The 20500-nt window shown below is 37.1% G+C and overlaps 4 protein-coding genes across 4 annotated transcripts; 2 read left to right on the plus strand and 2 right to left on the minus strand.

The window, feature by feature from the left end:
- Positions 1-1389: 1389 nt before the first annotated feature.
- chmp4ba (charged multivesicular body protein 4Ba) lies at positions 1390-6503 on the minus strand. The gene is made up of 5 exons (XM_065279640.1): positions 6172-6503; positions 3576-3753; positions 3361-3475; positions 3144-3270; positions 1390-2879 (listed from the first exon to the last, which is right to left on the minus strand). Exons 1-5 carry the CDS (start codon positions 6353-6355, stop codon positions 2818-2820), a joined length of 666 nt encoding a protein of 221 aa, XP_065135712.1. The 5' UTR covers positions 6356-6503; the 3' UTR covers positions 1390-2817.
- A 157-nt stretch (positions 6504-6660) lies between these two features.
- Positions 6661-10079, plus strand: ccdc40 (coiled-coil domain 40 molecular ruler complex subunit). The gene has a single exon (XM_065279639.1). The coding sequence runs from the start codon at positions 6901-6903 to the stop codon at positions 9802-9804; it is 2904 nt and encodes a 967-aa protein (XP_065135711.1). The 5' UTR covers positions 6661-6900; the 3' UTR covers positions 9805-10079.
- Positions 10080-11588: 1509 nt separating this feature from the next.
- atp5f1e (ATP synthase F1 subunit epsilon) lies at positions 11589-12371 on the plus strand. Its single transcript, XM_065279405.1, has 3 exons — positions 11589-11742; positions 11948-12072; positions 12219-12371. Coding segments are annotated over exons 1-3 (246 nt in total). The 5' UTR covers positions 11589-11623; the 3' UTR covers positions 12221-12371.
- Positions 12372-13329: 958 nt separating this feature from the next.
- On the minus strand, positions 13330-20230 carry tubb1 (tubulin, beta 1 class VI). The gene is made up of 4 exons (XM_065279641.2): positions 20066-20230; positions 17587-17695; positions 17200-17310; positions 13330-15053 (listed from the first exon to the last, which is right to left on the minus strand). Exons 1-4 carry the CDS (start codon positions 20120-20122, stop codon positions 13921-13923), a joined length of 1410 nt encoding a protein of 469 aa, XP_065135713.1. The 5' UTR covers positions 20123-20230; the 3' UTR covers positions 13330-13920.
- Between the last annotated feature and the right edge of the window lie 270 nt (positions 20231-20500).

Raw genomic sequence — 20500 nt, forward strand, 5'->3', positions numbered from 1 at the left:
ACAAATGGTTGATATATTATTCTCATTCACAGTACTGAATTAATGGAAAGTTGTAATAACTTTAAGGGCTGTCAAACGAAAAAAGGTTGTATTTGCATAATTTATGTGTGTGTGCTGTGTGTAATTATTATGTGTTTATATAAATGCATATACAGGTATACATTTAAAGGGAACAGAGAATGAAAAACCATTTTTATCTTGTCTTTGTTGAATAATGGTAGTCTACCCACATTCACGAACATACAAAAAGTGCTAGACATGCTTAACACCTCAGTCTCATAGAAATTCCTCTTTTAGAAATATCAGACAGAAAAACGGCCCAATTTGAAAAACTGATGCTTATGACATCACAGGCATCTCACTGCCCCTCCACTTTAAAATAATTGGCTAAATTTTTTGAGTGGCAGCAAAGTCAGCCAATCAGTAATGAGATTGCAAGTTAAGCCAGTAGGGGGAGCCAAATAGGTGCAAAACCACTTGTTTAAATCCCCCACCCTAACAGAGCTATCTGAGAGAGGTTTTTAGGAAGCTTCTAAGGCATTACAGACCCAAACTAATTTTTTTTGTCTACATGTCACATCACAGAACAAGGATAAATACCCCGTTCAATCATTCGATGTCACCTTTAAGAAATTGTATTTATATGTAATTGTGTTTATTTATTTATAATATATAAATAAATATATATTCACATGTAATTGTTTCTTAAATACAAACACAATAATTACACAAATTACACACACATATATTATGCAAACACAAACTTCTATTTTGTATGCGATTAATCGTGATTAATCGTTTGACAGCCCTAGGTGATACATTGCATTATCTTCAACTTCTCACTTTAAAGTTTTCATGACAAGACCACAGGGGTGGGAACCGTTATGATATTGCCATGGACACTTATTAGACCGTCTCATTTAGCGTTTAAAAATGTGGAGGACTCCAACCTTGAACTGCCAGAAGTACTGTACTAGGAAGAAAACAGCCTAGGGCGCAGCCCGCGTTTGAGAAACACCTATAAAGAAGCTACCGTAGCCGCCACAGGAAAAAATGTCATCTAAGACAACATAGATGATGAAGTCGCGACTAATCATTTGCACAATAAAAGTTTTTGTTTACATAATAAATCTGTGTGTACTGTGTATAATTATGTTTATATAAATAGACACACATACATGTAGAATTTTAAGAAAAAACTATATTTATATAATAAATATGTATATTTATATATAATAATTATACACAGTACACACACATATATTATGTAAACAAAAACTTTTATTCTGCAAACGATTAGTCGCGACTAATCGTGAGGCAGCACTAATCTGATGTAAGTGTAAATAAAAAAATAGGCACATAATATAAAAACCAAATGACATGCAGAAGAAAATCCATAAACTGGTTTATTTTGCAAAATTTTAATGTAGCTGGAAGGTTGAAGAAGGGGTATGTTGAAAGGCAGAGAAGAACAACATAAAGGACAGTGCCAAAAAGGAGACAGCCCTTTTAACAAACAAACAACAAACAATGCAAATAAGATTTTTTGAGCCTAATAAATAAGGGGTTAGATATTAATCGTTTTTTACCCTCCGAATATTCAACATTTAAAATGCTTTGATAAACCAAAGAGAAAAATGAATAAAACCGTTGTACCAGAACATTATAATAGTGCTCTCTGTAATATAAAGCATGGGTAACACTTTACAATAAGGTCTCATTCATCAACATATAACACAAACTAACAATGAGCAACATCTTTTTACAGCTTTTATTCTGTAACTTTGATAAAGTTAGTTATTACAAAAACAATGTTTATAAGTCGCTCATGTTGGTTCACTGTGTATTATTTGTTATAAATTCATGTTAACTAATGTAATTAACTAATCGAACCTTATTGTAAAGTGTTACTAAAGCATTACATTTGTTCCTCATCCTTTCACAAATCCGATTGAATGCATTCACACACAAACAAGACAAACATCTTTAAATCTACAACCATGTCGTAGTTTTTCCCTAATACAAACCCCGTTTCTAGTGTAAAGACTTCTTAGATACAAATGCTTCTTGTAGTCACAAACCAGTATTTCTAAAATATCTCAAATACAGTACACATTTCTTGAGTAAAGGAACCTATGTGTAGTAGGCATCCCATTCTTCCTGTAAACCATTATGCCATTAAAGAGAGAGTCTATGTACAGTGATGTTTTACAATTACAATAAACACATTTATTCCCATTACAAGCCTTGTAGTCATAAAGCTCCTGAACTCCAACCACCATCAATATTCTGAAATGCTTCATACGCACCGAATCAAACAAGATGTTTTAACAAAACATAGAAATAAGTGCACACAAACACAGGTTGATGCTCAAAAACAAATGAACAAAACCACATGTTTGCTGAGATTTGTTACAGATATTGTACATCCCCTGCGTGCAAAGGGTTCCCATACGTATTGTTTTTTCTTGGACCAAGAGGCAAGCTGAGGGCTCTTTAAGATGAAAATGTAAAAAAATATATAACTTTCACAAGTGATGGAGGGCCACACAAAAACACTTTACAAAGAGACTTGTTCTTGCGGGAACAGTCCAGATGAGGTCAAGAAAGAAACGAGCAATGAATGTCGCTCAGAGGAGTGTGTTGACTGTAAGCCTGGCAGAGATGTATTGATCTGGAGCGGTAGCATTTATTTTCCTCTCCTGTATTTATATATTAACCTATTTTAGACACGAAGACGTCATACTTTACATACTGTAGAGTCCATCCGGGTCCTTTAGTAACAAGTATTTGAGTGTGTATGGGTTTTAACGGGCATTAATTGGCAGCCCACGCTTCAAGATCTTTCATGTCATCTTCATCCTCTTCTTTCTTCTTTGCTACAATCACAAATGCATTTATGAGCACATACACAGTAGCCTAAAAGCTATAACTGTGAGCTTAGGGCTGGGAGATAGCTATGAAATTATGGTAAATTAAATTTATACATTTGGCAGACCCAAACTTTTCTTCACTATGTGTGGTCCCATGAACGTTTGCGCTGCCAATGCAATGATTTACCAGGTAGCTATACAGGTGCTTAACATTACTTCAAGTTTCAATAAATGCTGTGCCCTAGTGTCTTTAAACCGTGAGTTTATTACCTGGTCTAGAAGGTAAGGAAGTGGATGGCACATTGGGCAGCGGTACATTCTCTGTGCCTCCGATCTCCAGTAGGTTCTTGTCCAGCTCTTCTTGCTCCAGTTCCTCCAGTTCAGCTAGCAGCTCATCCTGAAATGACAATTATTCACAACACCAATAAGCACAGACACACACCATCAGGTCATAGACGTGCAATAGACGCTTGCCGATTCATTTCACCTCGTCAAATTCTTCTCCAAATGGGACAGGTTTCGAGATTGCGTCTGAAATTTCTTGGGCCAGCTCCTGCTGTTCTGTGATGTCCTGCATAAGCTCATCTACTTTGTCAATGTCCCTGAAGACATAAAGGCAAGAGACAAAATTATTATTTATAAGTCATTCTGCAGTCAAACAGTAGAGGAAAAATCAATAAAAATACGTCAGAAACTCCTTACATGTTATCATGGGCAGCCTTCATGGCCTTGGCAGCGAAGCCCATATTCTTGATGACCTCTGTATTAGTGTTGGCATTCTCTAGCGCCTCCCTCTGGAACTCGATGGTAGAGAGGGTGCCGTCAATCTGAGCTAACTGCTTCTCGTAGCGCTTCTTACGCTTTAATGCCTGTAATGCGGCTGTTTCAAAAAGGGGAGAAAACAAGATTAAAAAGCAAACAAGAGAATTATATGGAATTATATTGCATCAAAATTAATAGTTGTCTGTATAATCAAATGTGGTTTAGGGCTGCATGATAAATAAAACCCAAGAAATATCACAATGGTTTGCAATAACAAAATTAAAATAGGCTATTGCAAAAAAAAGTTATATATTGTAAAAGAGAGTGATGGCTTATTTTTCCCAGAAACAATGTAAAACATGCCTATTTTATTATTTAATATATATATATATATATATATAAATGTTTGTAAGTTATTGCATTTTTCTTCAATATCATGCAGCCAAAAGTGGTTTTATATTTGTAAAAATTAGGCAGCATGCATTGAAGTATTATTTATTAGGAGTTTCTTGTAATTAAGACTGACCTTAAGCATCATGTGTGTTACCCTGGACCACAAACCAGTCATAAAGGTCAATTTTTTAAATTGAAATTTATATCTTATCTGAAAGCTGAATGAATAAGCTTTCCATTGATGTGTGGTTTGGATAGGACAATATTTGGCCGAGATAAAACTATTTGAAAATCTGGAATCTGAGGGTGCAAAAAAATCAAAATATTGAGAAAATCGCTGTGTTGTCCAAATGATGTCCTAAGCAACACATATTACTAATGATAAATACATTTTTTTGGTAGGAAAAATTTAAAAGTATCTTAATGGAACATGATCTGCACTTAATATTCTCATAATTTTTTGGTATTACACTGTATGACCCATATAGTGTATTGTTGGGTATTGCTACAAATATACCCATGCAACTTGTGACTGGTTTTGTGGTCCAGGGTCTTATATCCAATCCTAAATTAAAATAATGTTTTCCTCAATTATGAGATTCCTTATCTTATATCACTATAAACCCATATATGTAAGGCACTTTTCTCTGCACAAGTGCTGGTAAATGAGGTAAAAACTCACCAAACTTAATCGGATAAATTAACTGCAAGAAAACAAAAAGCCTATTGCTTTACATTAAGAAATTCATGACATGTGCAATACGTTCAGACTTGCTTTCCTTGCAAATACTACAATGGTGACCCTTATGACCTTATAAATAACATGTCTGGGTCACATATTATTGCAAAATCCAAAACTAAATGACACATTTAATAGTATTAGATACAAAAATGTTTTACACAAATGTTCAATAGATCGTGAAGTTGCAGACAGTAACTGTTTTAAATAAAAAGTAAAAGGTATCTTTGTTAATGCAATGAATGGAGGCTAGATTAGGTTTGAATACACTTAAACCCTTAACCGTCTCTGACGTCATGTTTAAAGGGGGATTTTTAAACACGTCACCTGACACAAGGGTGTTTGGACAATGAGCTGTCACAATAAATGTTTTTCCATTGAAGCTATAGTCTCACAATAGCAATCACACTCTGCGCTTTATCCTACCAGTCGAGGTCTGTGTGTTGTGTTCAAGCCGGCGCTTTTAGGATAATCAGATCAATTATTGAACATCTCTATTCTGGGGACTGTAAATAGGGAGTTGTATTACAGGCCTCAAACCAGATGGCTTTTGATGGGGGTCTTATTTAGTCCTTAAAAAAAGTATGACTGTAATAGCATAAGTGCTTTGTAAAAATTATAATAAAGAAAATTATACGAAAAACAATGGTAAAGTAATTATTTAATGTTTATCCACAGACACCCATATATCACACATTCTATCTATATTGAAATTTTCCTAAATATTACATTCTTGTATATAGTTGTATATAGTGTTGTATGTTGTACAAAGAATAACATTTAGGATTTTCTATATCTGTGCATGGAAATACACTGTATTGTTGTCTCCAAGGTCTTCAAGGCAGTGAATTTGTATTGTCTCTGTATGGATAAATAAAAGTTGTTAAACAAAAATGTGATAATATGTACATCACGTCCTCTTAGGTCCCTATGCAGCTGGCTTATGCAGACCTAATTAAATATTTCCATATGCTGGAAATAAACTGGATCTAACACGATGATGTCATCACCATGGATACCTGCCAGATCAAAGGTGAACAGGACAGCTATCTGACTCAAGCATCATAACCAGTCAAATCACAAGCAAAACTACTGACCTAAAACTCTCATGACACTACAGATATGCATTGATTACTAATCAAGTAGAAATTAAGTTAAGTTTATTAATCTGGCTCTGTTTATGATTTATATGGATGAGGGATTACGTACTCAACCAGATATTCTTCAGCTAGTTCTCTTGTCAAGTAAGTTAGTAGACAATAGTAATAGTAAATAGTCTAAACCACATTAATACCATACACGGCACGTTTCACAGTACCAACCTGACCAGAGATGACCCTCTAATAACAAGCTAGTAACTTCCTTCCTCCTCTCATGTAACGTTAAATACAGTTCGCTACGCACCTCGTTTGTTTTTTGTGCCGTTTTTCTTTGCCGTCAGGAGCTCTTGCTCGATCTTTTTCTCCAAAAATTCCTGTTTCTTGGTCAACATTTCCTCCGTCTCTCGGAGTCGCTGTATAGCCTCTTGGGGGCTCGCGGATTTACCTCCTTTTCCACCGCTCCCGAACAACTTCCCAAACAAAGACATCTTGCCGCGTGGACGACAGCAAGGGTCGGCGTGACTCTTTTTCGATAACGCGTCTGAGTCGGTTATAAAGAGAAATCAGCGTGGTTTCTGTCTGTCACTTACCCAGCTGTGTTGTTGTTTTCTCCGCTTCCTCTACTCTGGACCAGGCCGCGTGATGTCATCGCGTCATGAGAACATGACTCACGTCATGACGTATGAAGAATGTCTTCTGTTTTATTTTTATTTATGTATTTATTTATTCACATTTTTGGATGTCTCTGATGTCTGTGTTCCTATAATTATGTTTATATGTTCTCTTAAAAATAAATAAATAAATAAACGTCCTGACGTATGAACGTCCGCCTTCCGTTGGTATCCACCAAAAGTGCGTCCTAGCAACGCTAAGTACACACTGCAGGTCTCGCTTTACTGCATGGGTTGAACGAGCTGCACAGAGAACACTGTTTTATCCAAAATAAATAAGAATTTAACGAAAATAGAAAATAGACGGGAAAGAGGAAAATAAACAGTCTCATTACAGCTCTCTACCACATAAAAAACAGGAGATGGAGGGTGGTGGAAGTGATGAAGATCGGTCGGAGTATCAGATGAATGAGCAGGAAGAGACTCTTGCACAGGAAATTCCCACTGAGCAAGAAAGGGATAATTTTGAAATAATTTTCTCACAAAGTGGATTAATGGAGCTGTCAGACAGTCATGATGGAGGCACTGATCACTTTGAGACCAGTGGACCCGTGCTGCTGTCCAACTCTGAAATAGACAACGGGAACACGCCTGTTCGACCCCAGCAAAGTGACATAGAGACAGAATGGAGAGTCGGAGAACAAGAAAACGAGCAAGAAGAACAACTTGTGGTGATGGATCCTGAGCATCCTCTTATGAAGAGATTTCAGGCCGCGTTGAAAAACAACCTAAGTAATAAACTGGAGAGACTGAACTTTGATCTCCGTGAGAAGATGATAGTGGAGAAAGCAGAGGTTCAGAGGCATCAGGAACTTGCTGAAGAAGTGTACATGGTGCAGGAGATGTTGGCCAAACTCCAGGGGTCTTTGGAAGCCAATCATGAAAGCAACGCCCAGGCTGCTTCCCAGCGGAGACAGGCTCAAGATGAGCTAGATGCAGTGAAGGATCAATACCAAGCCGTCGGTAGTCAAGCACACAAACAGCGTACACAAGTGTCTGAATTACAATCGAAGGTGGACAGCATGGCCCTGGTGTTGCTTTTCATGCAGAAGTCCAACAGTGACCTGCGCTTGGACATCCAAGCCACAATAAATGCTTCAAACAAAGCCCAGAAAGAAAGAATTCAAGCAGAGGAGCACAAACACGAACAGGATTTTTATTTGGAGCGCTTGACCAAGCATGTCGAGAAGGTCTCCGAGCAGATCGCTCTTTATGAGGTCCAAATCACCGCTCAGAGTGAGGAGACCAAGGCTGCAATGGAAACGCTTTCCGAGGCACAGCTAGAAGTTGACTCTCTGTTTCTCGAGCGTAAGCAGTTGTTTCAGCAGTGGAACAGCAGCCTGGTAATGATGAGAAGGAGGGATGAAGCCTACAATTCCATGCAGGAAGAACTGACGTTAGCCAATGATCAAATGCGTTTTCTGGAATCTGAGATCAACGGCTATAAAACATCCATTACACAGGAAGAGGAGCAAAATGAGCGACTTACTCTCCAGCAAAACCGGGCCCAAAATGACTGCACCACCTCACGCAAACTCATTACACAGTCCCAGAACCATCAGGGGGTCTTGCAGGCCCAGTACAGCACGTACGCACAAATGACGCAGGAGACGGAGAAAACACTTAGCATGCTGCGTGTGGAACATGCAGTGTATGAGTCCAAGCTTAAGGCTTTTAGGAAGCAGACCGAGAGAGAGTCTGCAGTGTGGTTGGAACTGCAAGATCAGGTTATGAACAAACTACAAGAGCGGTTTACGCATGAAAACGCGGCAAAGTATTCATGTCGACTGACTGATAAAACCGCAACACAGAGTAGAGAGAAGGAGGCCGAGTTAATTAAGCTTGAGAATGGCATTAATGCCGTAAAGCTGGAAGGTCTGGAGGCGGTAACACGCTTGAATTCTCTGGCCGCGCTACGTGGAGAACTTGAACAAGAAATGTCCCAACTACGCCTGGTGCTTTCTTCTCACGAAACGGAGATCTCTAGACACATGGCAGATATTGAACGAAAGCAGTCCGTGATCACCCTTTTCAACAAGAAGATCAAGGAGATCGTATCAAATACTGGGCTTGAAGACCTGGGTCCTTTAGAGATCTGTGCAGCCTCCCTCTCCAAGGAACTGGAGGAAATTAGTGCCGAGGTTAAAGAACAGCAGCAGTTGTGGCTCTGGCAGCAGGGTGAGCTCGTGAGATTCACAGAGGATAAGCAGGCTCACAATTCTTCTCTACATAATCTACGCACACAGCTTACAATACTTCAACAGACCAAGATGAGAAGAGAGAGCGAGATGGAGCAGGATCAGCGTGAGCTGGAAGATCTTGAGAACCAGATCAAGGCTGGCATGGCAGACCTGATGAAAATCAGTTCTTTGCTGAGTAAGAACAGTGATCTGAATCAAGCATTGCAGCAGAGTAACAGTCTGATGGAGAAAGAGTACAGGCTGAAACTCAAGGAGGCCGAGAGGGAGCTGATTGAGACTCAGCTGAAGCTGGAGCGGTTAAATAAAGATAAAGAAGAAGTCGTGAACAGACTAGTGGAGGCGGAGCGACTTCTCATGCTGTGGGAGAAAAGAACTCAGCTGATGCAAGAGACTTTGTCTGCCATAGACTCGGACATCGGACAGGGAGAAATACAAACCTTAAGAAGAGATATCCATCGCATGGAGGTGCGATATGCTCAGTTAATAAAGCAGCAGGAGCGGTTGTTGAGAGACATGGAGTTGGTGGTGGCCATGCGCGAAACCATAATGATCCGAGGTGAAGCTCAAGTGCAGTCTGAACGTATGCAACCAACGCACACAGAATACCACCACATTTTCCAGCGTCTCCGCCAGAAGATTTCACAAACCAAAAAGCAATCAGAAGAGAGTGGAGGCATTATAGCTCAGCTGGAGGAGAGGCGTCAGTCTTTGAGTTCCAGTCTCAGAGGGAAACAAATGCATCTCGGGGACCTGCAGAATACCAGAGCTGTTCTTTTTCAGGACCTCGGTGCATTACAGGAGACAAAGGAAAGAAACTTGTCTCGTCTGCTCGCCCTTCAGAGTCAGGCAAAACACCTGCAGGATGTTAAGGTGGGACGATATCGTACTGTGGCGTCTGAAGACGCTGCACTCGAGCAGACTAAAGAGAAACTAGAGACACGACTGAGTAAGGTCGACTCAATTCTTCAGCAGTTGACTCGAGAGGTCCCTCAACATTACAGCACCTTTCACAGGCTCAATCTCGTACTAAAAGAACACCTGCACACTGGCTTTTACGACGGCTAACAAGGACAGATATAAATTACTAAATATATCTGTGCATGCATGGTGTGATGTATTAGACAACATCTTACACAGTGTGAGTTTATTAACAAAAATCATATTTTGCTTTAAACTGAATTGTGAAGTATCCTGAATAAAATCTCTTTTGAACAGCCTGTGTGTCTGTGTATGTTTAATGATGTTTGTACAATAGTCACACTTGTAGGATATGTTGTTTCTACTTAAGTAGACCTACTTTCATAAAAATACTTAAAGGGATAGTTCACTTTAAACCGAAAATTCTGTCATCAGTTACTCATCCTCAAGTTTATCTAAACCTGTATGAATATTTTTTCCGATGAACACAAAAGAAGATATTTTGAGAAATGATGGTAAACACACAGCAGACAGTGACCATTGACTTCCATAGTAGGGAAAAAAATATTTTGGAAGTATTGTGATAAATGATGAAGAAAATATTTTTTATAAATGATGGTAAGCACACCGTTGATGGTACCCAATAAATTCCATCATATTTTTTTATTCTTACTATGGAAGTCAATGGTCACTCTCTGCTGTGTGTTTACTATCATTTATCAAAATATCTTCTTTTGTGTTCATCAGAAAAAAGAAATTCATACAGGTTTAGAACAACATGAGTAAATGATGACAATTTTCAAGAAAAAAAATGAGATTAATAATTTAAAAGACATATTTCAAGAGCATGCTGTCTCTATCTAAGACTTTAAATTTAAGTAATTTCACCAATTTTTGTAAATATTTAGTTAAATTAGACCAGCTCTATCAAAATAAAAGCATTGAAAGAGTTTTAAAAATATTCATTAAAGTTAATAAAATGTGGGTTTGCCAATTTGTGATATTAAATCCTAGTTATATTTTTGCACGTATACTTAACCAGCAATAAAAATTGTTAAATTATAAAAATGTTCTCGTATTTTCTGCTTCTTCTAAACAGTTGTGTATGTGTAATGATGTTTAGGTTTTGTTTTCATTCATAACTGTACTTGAGCACTTTTATTTAAAGCAAAAAAAAATTTGAAAGACATATTTTAATTTAATTCAAGTAATTTTACTGTTTTATGTAAATATTTTGTTACATTAAACAAAATAAAAGCATTGAAAGAGTTTTAAAAATATTTATTGAACTTAATCAAATGTGGGTTTGCCAATTTGTGATGGTTCATCACTTATTATAAATTCATACTTATATAAATATATTAATATTATTGCGTATACTTAACCGGCAACAAAAATAGTTAGATGATAAATTTTTTTATTTTATTTATTTAAACATTTAAGTGAATTCGGATTTTCTGCTTCTTCGTGTGTTTGTGTATCGTGTATTGTGTAATGATGTTTGTAGGTTTTGTATTTATATATCAAAATTATATTTTAATACTTTCATAAAAACTAAAAAACCACCAAAAAGAGATTTGAACGACATATTTTATTAGAATATTGTCTGTATGTAAGATTTATTTTATTAATTTTACCTTTCAATTTAGTTTTCTGTAGATATTTTGTTACATTAAGCCAGCTCTGTCAAAATAAAAGCATTGCAACTTTAAAAAAAATATTTATTTAACATTTAATCAACGTGGGTTTGCCAATTTCTGCCATTAAATATATATTAATATTATTGCGCCTATACGTAGCGCCAATAAAAAATAATTAGATAACAAAATGTATTTTTTATCTATAAAAAATTGTACTGTGTAGTTTATTCGGATTTTCTGCTTTGACATTTTGCAAGGATTGGCTGAACACAGACAGTGCGCTGATTGACGTGTCTGCCAACCAATGAGACTGTGCAATCTGGTGTATGACGCGTTATCCGGTCACACACAGGCTTTTCCTCGTCCTTGATCGGCAGTGTTGCGAACCGGAGGCTCACACATTTGCTAAGAAAATGGTGGCATACTGGAGACAAGCAGGCCTGAGGTATCACATTTTTTATTAATATTTATACACCATGTAAAAGCCCTGATATTTCAGTTACCGCGATGTATTTTCCGTAATTTATTCTACACATGAAGTGGTTTGGCCTGGCTCCGTACATATATTTACGTGCTGTATAGTGAAGCTCCTACGTAATAATATTATGCTAAATCTTGTTCTGTAATTACTTTTTGTCTTGTCATTTTAGTTACATCAGGTACTCGGCCATCTGCGCCAGGGTCGTCCGTGCAGCTCTGAAGCCGGAGTTGAAAGTGGAAGCGCTTAAAAGCGCAGAAACAAGCGTCAAGGTCAATAAAATAAAGATCGCAACATGTGAGTTTCATACGTCTTTAATATCTTATATTGTTTGCCTAAGCTACAGGGTTCAGATAATGTAGAGATTGTGTAGGCTTGGTCACTAATAGTTGCAACTTTATATGATGTTAATTTTACTAATTGTCTGTTGTTGTTTATTGCAGGAGCTGAAATTGAAGCACGTGACCCCCATTCCTCCAAACAAATATTTTATTTCATCACTTGTGTTTGCAATAATATCTGCAATTCTGATGACCTGATTGAAAGATAATAGTTATGTTCTTTTGATAATAAATTATGAAGAGCCTCAAACTAAACAGCCTTCACTTGTTTTCTTGATCCACAAAGCGTTTTGTTTAGATTATGCGAAGCATTTTATGCAAAGGTGTTATTTAAGGAGTAATTGGTGGCGGGCAGTTTAATTATAAGAAAATGATGCACACCCAAGGTGGTATTTGCGTCGTGCCTTTGCAGAATTATTTTCAAATTATTCCTCTTATACCACAATACCACGGTTATACCACAAACATTGCTCTGGTGCCTATTTTTGAGACATTTGACAGGTTAGGTGTCATAAAAATAATAACGAATCAATGAATATATGTTAAATAAGTCTATACCACGGGTCTCTTGAATGCTTTATTCTTATTGGCTGACTCTGAGAAATGATCCATTGTTTATAACAGAAGAAAAGTAAGATTAGTATGTTAGCCACAACATCTGACTGTCTTGCACCGCGATGGCCATGTTGGATTTAGGTCAGGCTGACCAATTGATCAAAAAAATCATGTGACCCACGTACTCAAGACATAGACCAATGAAGCAATGATAAGTGATATAAGTATTTGATAAAAAAAGTATTTTTTATGCCCCAAACAAGACACTATAGAATGCATCTCGTGGTGCACGTTGCCTAAAATTCTGTCATTTGTTCACACTCAAATTATTACAAACCTGTATAAATGAGTTTGTTTTGCCGAACAGGTAGATTCTTTGATGAATGTTTGTAACTAAATTGATCTGGGGCACCATTCACTTCCATACTATTATTTTTCCTACCATTGCCTCAGATTTGCTTTGCTTCAAATATTCTTTAAAATATCTTTGTGTTGAGCGGAACAAAGTAATTTATACAGGTTTAAAAGGATGAAAAATGTGATTATTCTGTGAACTATCCTTTGAAATAGCTTTGTTTTTCATAATATGCTGTGGGATATGTCAGCTATTTAGAGAGTTGTAAGACAGTTTTATGTTGCAAAAAATAAGGCAGTGGTGTAGTTTTGCACTGGAAATGTCATTTAGACAACAGTTTTCAGTGGTTCTTGAAATTGTATTTTATTGACTTAAACACTGTTACACCATAAGAAAGTCTGAAAACAAAAATTAAGCGCATGTTACATTTGTAAAACTGCTAGCAGATAGCATAGCCAACACAGTACTTGATATTGCATGTGTACTTACTTTGAAACCAATATTATAGTTTAATACAGAAAGGAAATTCATAAAAGATCAATTACACATATTTACTTAAAAAAACAAGCATAAATAAAATAGCTCTCAGCACTACACAAACTCAAGTATAATGTTGATAGACATAAGATAAAAATAGTGCTGAAAAAGCATTTTACCTAGTGATTTAAATTATTGTCTAAATTAAGTTTTAAAATATTTTCATATTTAAACACTTTGGGGCGGTTTCCCATCTAGTCCCAAACTAAAATGCATGCTTGAGCAGTTTGCACTGACATCTTAAAGTATATCTATACCATTGTATACTTTAACATCTGTTCTCCTGGAGATAAGAAATATTTCACAGTTTGCTAGATAAAATTCCCTCCTCAAACAGCCATTGCCAAAGCCCGTTTCTTATTCGCTGACAGAAGTTTCAGTAACCTCCTCGGTCTGTATTTCTACTCTGGTGCTCTGCGCTGCTGCTGACAGGCCTTCCACTTCTGTAATTTCATCTTCCGCTTCCCACTCCTGGTCGGCTGTGGCATCCTGATATTGCTGGTACTCGGAAACCAGATCATTCATGTTGCTCTCCGCCTCTGTAAACTCCATCTCATCCATGCCCTCCCCCGTGTACCAGTGCAAGAAGGCCTTGCGTCGAAACATCACAGCAAACTGCTCCCCTATGCGTTTGAAAATCTCCTGGATGGCCGTGTTGTTTCCGATAAAGGTCGAGGCCATTTTCAGGCCGCGCGGTGGAATGTCGCAGACGGCCACTTTGACGTTGTGTGGGATCCACTCCACAAAGTAGTTGCTGTTCTTCTGTTGAATAGCGAGCATCTGCTCATCGACCTCTTTGGTGGACATAAGGCCCCGAAACATGCCCGCCACGGTCAGGTAGCGCCCTCGACGAGGGTCGCAGGCGGTCATCATGTTACGGGCGTCAAACATCTGCTGGGTGAGCTCGGGCACCGAGAGGGCACGGTATTGTTGACTATTGCGTGCCGTGAGCGGTGCGAAACCCGTCATGAAGAAATGGAGACGCGGGAAGGGGACCATGTTGACGGCCAGCTTCCGAAGGTCAGCGTTCAATTGACCCGGGAAGCGGAGGGAGGTGGTGACCCCGCTCATGGTCAGGGATACAAGGTGGTTGAGATCTCCATAAGTTGGTGTTGTGAGCTTGAGAGTACGGAAGCAGATGTCGTACAACGCTTCATTATCAATGCAAAACGTCTCATCTGTACTCTCGATGAGTTGGTGAACTGATAGCGTTGCGTTGTAGGGTTCCACCACCGTATCCGAGACCTTCGGTGAGGGCATTACACTGAAAGTATTCATGATGCGGTCGGGATATTCTTCTCGGATCTTATTGATGATGAGGGTACCCATTCCGGAACCGGTGCCGCCACCCAGGGAGTGGACGAACTGAAAACCCTGCATGCAGTCGCAGCTTTCCGCTTCTTGGCGGACACGGTCGATAACCTGCTCCACCAGCTCCGCGCCCTCTGTATAGTGACCTTTAGCCCAGTTATTGCCAGCTCCAGAATTCCCTTTACATTTACAGAGAGGATAACAGCATCAGAGATGATCTTATGATCTTAATAGTAGAACTTGTTCGTAGACTAACATATTAACAAGCTGAATATGATTGCATAGGGACAGAGATTTACAACCTTAGTCCAAATCCAGAACAATTTATGCTTTTAGCAGATGCTTTTATCCAAAGCAATATACAGTGCATACAAGTTATACAATTAATCTGTATGCACAGTTAGAAAAAAAAATGGTCATGTACCCTTTTAAAAGGTCCTAATATGTACCATTTAGGTACTGATGTGTATACATTTGTTACCAATACTTTGAGATACTATTATGTAGTAATAAGAGTCTTGGGTAAATTACTCAAAAAGAGTAATTTGTTACATCTTTAATAATGTAATTATGGTACAAATTATTCTCTCTAAAAAGTATTTAAAGGGACATTCCACTTTTTTAAAAAAATATGTTCATTTTTCTAGCTCCCCTAGAGTTAAACATTAGATTTTTACAGTTTTGGAATCCATTCAGCTTATAACCGGGTCTGGCGGTACCACTTTTAGCATAGCTTAGCATAATCCATTAAATCACGCTAAAAAATTACCAAAGAGTTTCGATATTTTTCCTATTTAAAACTTGACTCTTCTGTAGTTACATCGTGTACCAAGAGCGACGGAAATTAAAAGTTGCAGATATTACTAGTATAGTGATATTATGCACTTGCCCGAAAATAGTCCCCTGCTTAGAGCTGTAATCGGGCCATAAAAGTTAGGCCCGAAATGTCCGGAGCCCGACAGAATGCAGCCCGAACCCGAACGTACATTTAGATTGACAGCTATTTAAAAGCCCGAACCCGTTTACAGCCCGACATTATTTAAATGTGCGCACACACACAGCTTTTGTCAAGAATGAGAAATTTACACAGGTTTTAACATTATTTATTCATGACTAATAATCTACACGCCACTTGGAAGTTGAAACAAAGAAATAAAATAAGTCATCTGTAACATCTCATTCTAAATAGGCTTATGCAATACACTACAGTATAAATATGCCAATAAAATTATTATTTCTTAACGAATTAAATTAAGATAATACATTCTGAATTAAGATGGGTATTTGGCAATAACGAAATTAAGAGAAAGGCTCCGCGGGATTTGCGTCGGCACTTCTCTCCATTACTGCCAACATTAGTCTATATCCTCTGTCTAAATTATGTATTTAAGACTCGATTCATATTTAGTTATACATTGAAAAACCTACTCACCAAGATTAGGCTACATGTTTTTGATGAGGAAAATCATTAAATCCTATCCACTGTAAATTAATTCAGCGCGATCCTGCGCTACTGATTGAACTTGACCGCTCATTTACCTCACAAAGCCGGAGCGCAAGCCCGAGCCCGCCCCGAGCCCGTGTAAAATGTTAGAAAGGAAGCCCGAACCCGCCCGAGCCCGTCGGGTCCCGACGGGTCCCGTTGGGTTCGGGCAAAGATCTTCAGCTCTACCCCTGCTATTGTAAGTAACCAAGGGGACTATTTTCGGGCAGTGCATAATATCACTACGCCTGCTGCAGCCATGTTACAGCAGCAATGTCCTTGATTATTACGCAAGAATGGGAGTATAGTTCCTAACCATATCTGCATAGAAAATCACAACTTTTAATTTTCTGTCGGTCTTAGTACACGATGTAACTACAGAAGAGTCAAGTTTTAAATAGGAAAAATATAATAAAAAAGTATAAAGTATAAATCTCAAATTTAAAACCATTTATGACTGGTTTTGTGGTTCAAGGTCACATATGATCTCTTTGGTACCAACATCTCAGGTTCCAATATGAAGTCTTTAGGTGCAAAGCTGAACTTGTTAAAAGGATACAGCGTCAGAGACAGCTGAGTTAGGCCTACAGTATATATTTTGACCATTTCCTGAGATTCAACCCATGACCTTTGCACTGCTAATGCAAGGTACTACCCATTAAGCTAGCATCGTCCTTTATTATGCTGGTTAATGGTTAGACTTTGGCTTTATTAGTGTTGATGTGTCTTTGATGTTGTGTTTAACATCTTTATTAAATGTTATATTAGCTAAGATTATATTGCGCAGTTTCCATCCCATATGAATACTTTATGGTAACAAAATACGATCAGCGTTATCTCACCGTGAATAAAATTGTCTGGTCTGAAGAGCTGTCCTATGTGACTGCTTCTCACGCTGTCCATAGTGCCCGGCTCCAGGTCCACTAGCAAAGCTCTTGGAACGTATTTTCCACCTAAAACAATTCAGGTTTAAAAATACATTTGTTATTGTGCACACACACTCAGTAAATAAACATTGCATTACGGAAACATTAAACATCATTTTGGTAATCATTTATACTGTATCTGTGTGGCACAAACATTCCATTAGATGGTGGTCCAATAAATTTGTTAATCATGTTTGATTGCTGAAATAAAGGTTTGCTAAATAGATCTCGAACACTTACACTGTTTCGTATAGCAATTAAGAAGACTTGAATGTGAATGAGTTATACGTTGCATTTACATACCATGGGCTTCATTGAAGTAAACATTGACCCTCTCCAGCTGAAGGTCCATGTCACCTTCATATCCTCCCACTCGGTTAATACCATGTTCATCACTGATCACCTCCCAGAACTACAATACATTGAAAATAATCCTCTGTTAGAACAAAATTCATCATATATTTTGCATTTTGACCTTAAATCAAACACAACTTTTCAAAAACAGATATGCACCCAGGTGAAAAGTAGTACACTTCAGTGTACTTAAAGTGCTTTATTTACGCACACTAATTTTGTACTTAAAGGAACAGTATGTAGGATTGTTTCTGGTATTGCAATCACAAAACTTGTGGCTAAAACTGGTACTGCAATCACACAACTGGTGGCCAGTACACAAAATGTCAACATGAACATCAGTTGAGGGCTGCAACTCCACTTTTTAAATGACAATATCCTGGCCAGACCACTGTTGTCAGTGATATAAGTATTTGAAATGAAAATGATTTCTTAATGTCTAGTGACATATCAGGGCCATTTTCTGATTAATTTATATACATTTCTTACATACTGTTCCTTTAATATACAAAGAAAATTCATCTTTAGTACTTCTTAAGATGTTCTTAAGATTATCTAAGTGCACTTCACTGTGCTATTTTGAGACACCATGAATATGAACTAAAATGCATCTTTTTAACTCACTCAAAAAAATGATTCAAGCCCTTCTTAGAAATGACACATTAAAATTGTGTTCAATAAATGTAAAATACCTCATTAAGAGCAATAAGTATATATATTTAATTAGTATAACACAAAATAAATATGTACAATAATTTATTGATTTCTTTTTAATTGCGTTAACACAATTAGTTTGAGTTTGGGTTCTGGAAAAAGAATTTCCCAGCATGCTTTGCATGAAACTGCTTTTGGAGAGTAAATTTTTTAATTAAGTGTTATTTTATGCATTTTTAGGTAAAGAGAAAGACTTAATAGTGTTAAATGTCCGTTTATCTTATTGATTTAGAAGCGTTTGTGTTATATTTTTTCAAAATGTTTGGTTACCATCGTGCAGAAGAGTGGCACTTGTGGTTAGGTTGTGGATGTGACATATTTCTCTCAATGAGCTTTAACAGTGTTTATGCCTGTTTGGAGATCAGTCTCATCTCACATGCTCATCCAAAGTATCACATGTTATTATTATTAGCATGCTAACATGTGCTTATGCTAATTAGTATGATATTAAAATGTTATATATAAAATAACAGAATTGAGTTCTTCAGAATAGACCAAATTGAGTTATTCAGATTACACTAAATTGAGTTATTCAGATTACACTAAATTGAGTTATTCAGACTACACTAAATTGAGTTGAGGCAACTAATTGAGTATTACCATTTACTTTAAATTGAGTTGGATCAACTCAATATATTTTTATTGTGAAAAGCAGATAAAAATGAGTTAGGGGTACTCATTCATATTGGATGGAAATCCTGCCCACAATTTTATTGAGTTAATCCAATGAATATTTTTGTCTTAGAAAATGTATTTAGTTAACGCGTGTATTCCCAACTTTCATACAAAGATGGGTTCAAGTTTACTACAAGTGGTAGGCTACCTAAATACATTTTTAAATTAAATTTTTAGCACATTTTAGTTCATATTTATGGTGTGTCAAAATAGTCAAGTGAAGTACACTTAGATGAGTACTAGAGATTAATTTTTAGTATATTAAGTACAAAAATAGTGTACAAAAACAGGCACTTTAAGTACACTATGGAAGTGTACTACTTTTTCACCTGGACAACCTCTATATAAATTTACTTTATAAATTCATAAACCCAAGCTGACTTGTGTTTGTTTGTTCCTCTGGACAGTGTTTTATTTTAACCACAATTTTACTGCATCTGTCACATATACAGACCGCTGAGCTCATTTCCATGATAAAAAAGGCCCACCCTCCTCTGTGCCTCTTATCTAACAGTAGACCACAGCGAGGGGAACACCCTAACACACGTTTCAATTTCAAATGTCTATTCATTATAAATTAGGTTTAATATGCATAGTAAAACTAATTTTGTTTTAGCTGTAACAACTGTAAAAATAAAAATTACGTCAATTGGTTACACTGTTTTACTTGCATGTTTAAGTGAAAAACACTTTAGATTAAAAATTCAGAAAAGTTGATATAAATTTGTGTTACCAATTAAAGTTGATCCAACTTTTCACTTTTTACAGCGTATATATACATATATTCTATTAACAAACTTTATCCATCTTTCTGAATGCTGTCAAATAACGGTAAACTATTTAACTTGATACCTTTACTGTGGAAAAAAATGACATTATTGCAAAGTTAAAATTAAAACAACCCTACAATAAAATGATAATAAATGCTCATCAGGCTGATCATTTGTTAAAGGCATTTCTTAAATTCAGTATACACTTCAGTTGAAGATGGTTATCCTATAACTAATTCTAAAATAATAGATATATAATAGCATCACACCTTTGAGCCGATCTGATTCCCACACTGTCCGATCTGCAGATGAACAATCTCACGCATGATGGCAAAGTTGGCACGGAGAATGAAGGTATAAATTCGACCGTAACTCTGAAAAGCTTCTGTGGGTGTTAATCCCGTGATGACATCATCAAGAGGGAGTTACCCATTTGTCCCATAAAGTAGCTCAAATGCCCTGGATTAAAAAGTGTAGTTTTGAGTATTACATTATGTAGTCCAACTGTGTCTTAAAGTTCAAAATGTTTGTCCTTATGATATTTTTTAATTAATTAGTTTATGATGGGTTTATGTATCTTATGCATTTTTTGCATTGCAGGATGTACATTTCGGTCATTTTGAGCTACAGTCATCCCTGTCTCTCTGGTGAGTCTATGATAAGACTCTAGAGAGCCGTATCTGCCATAGTGCAGTGACACAGAC

The sequence above is a fragment of the Paramisgurnus dabryanus genome, chromosome 7 (assembly GCF_030506205.2).
Source record: "Paramisgurnus dabryanus chromosome 7, PD_genome_1.1, whole genome shotgun sequence".
In the NCBI taxonomy this organism is placed as follows: Eukaryota; Metazoa; Chordata; class Actinopteri; order Cypriniformes; family Cobitidae; genus Paramisgurnus; species Paramisgurnus dabryanus.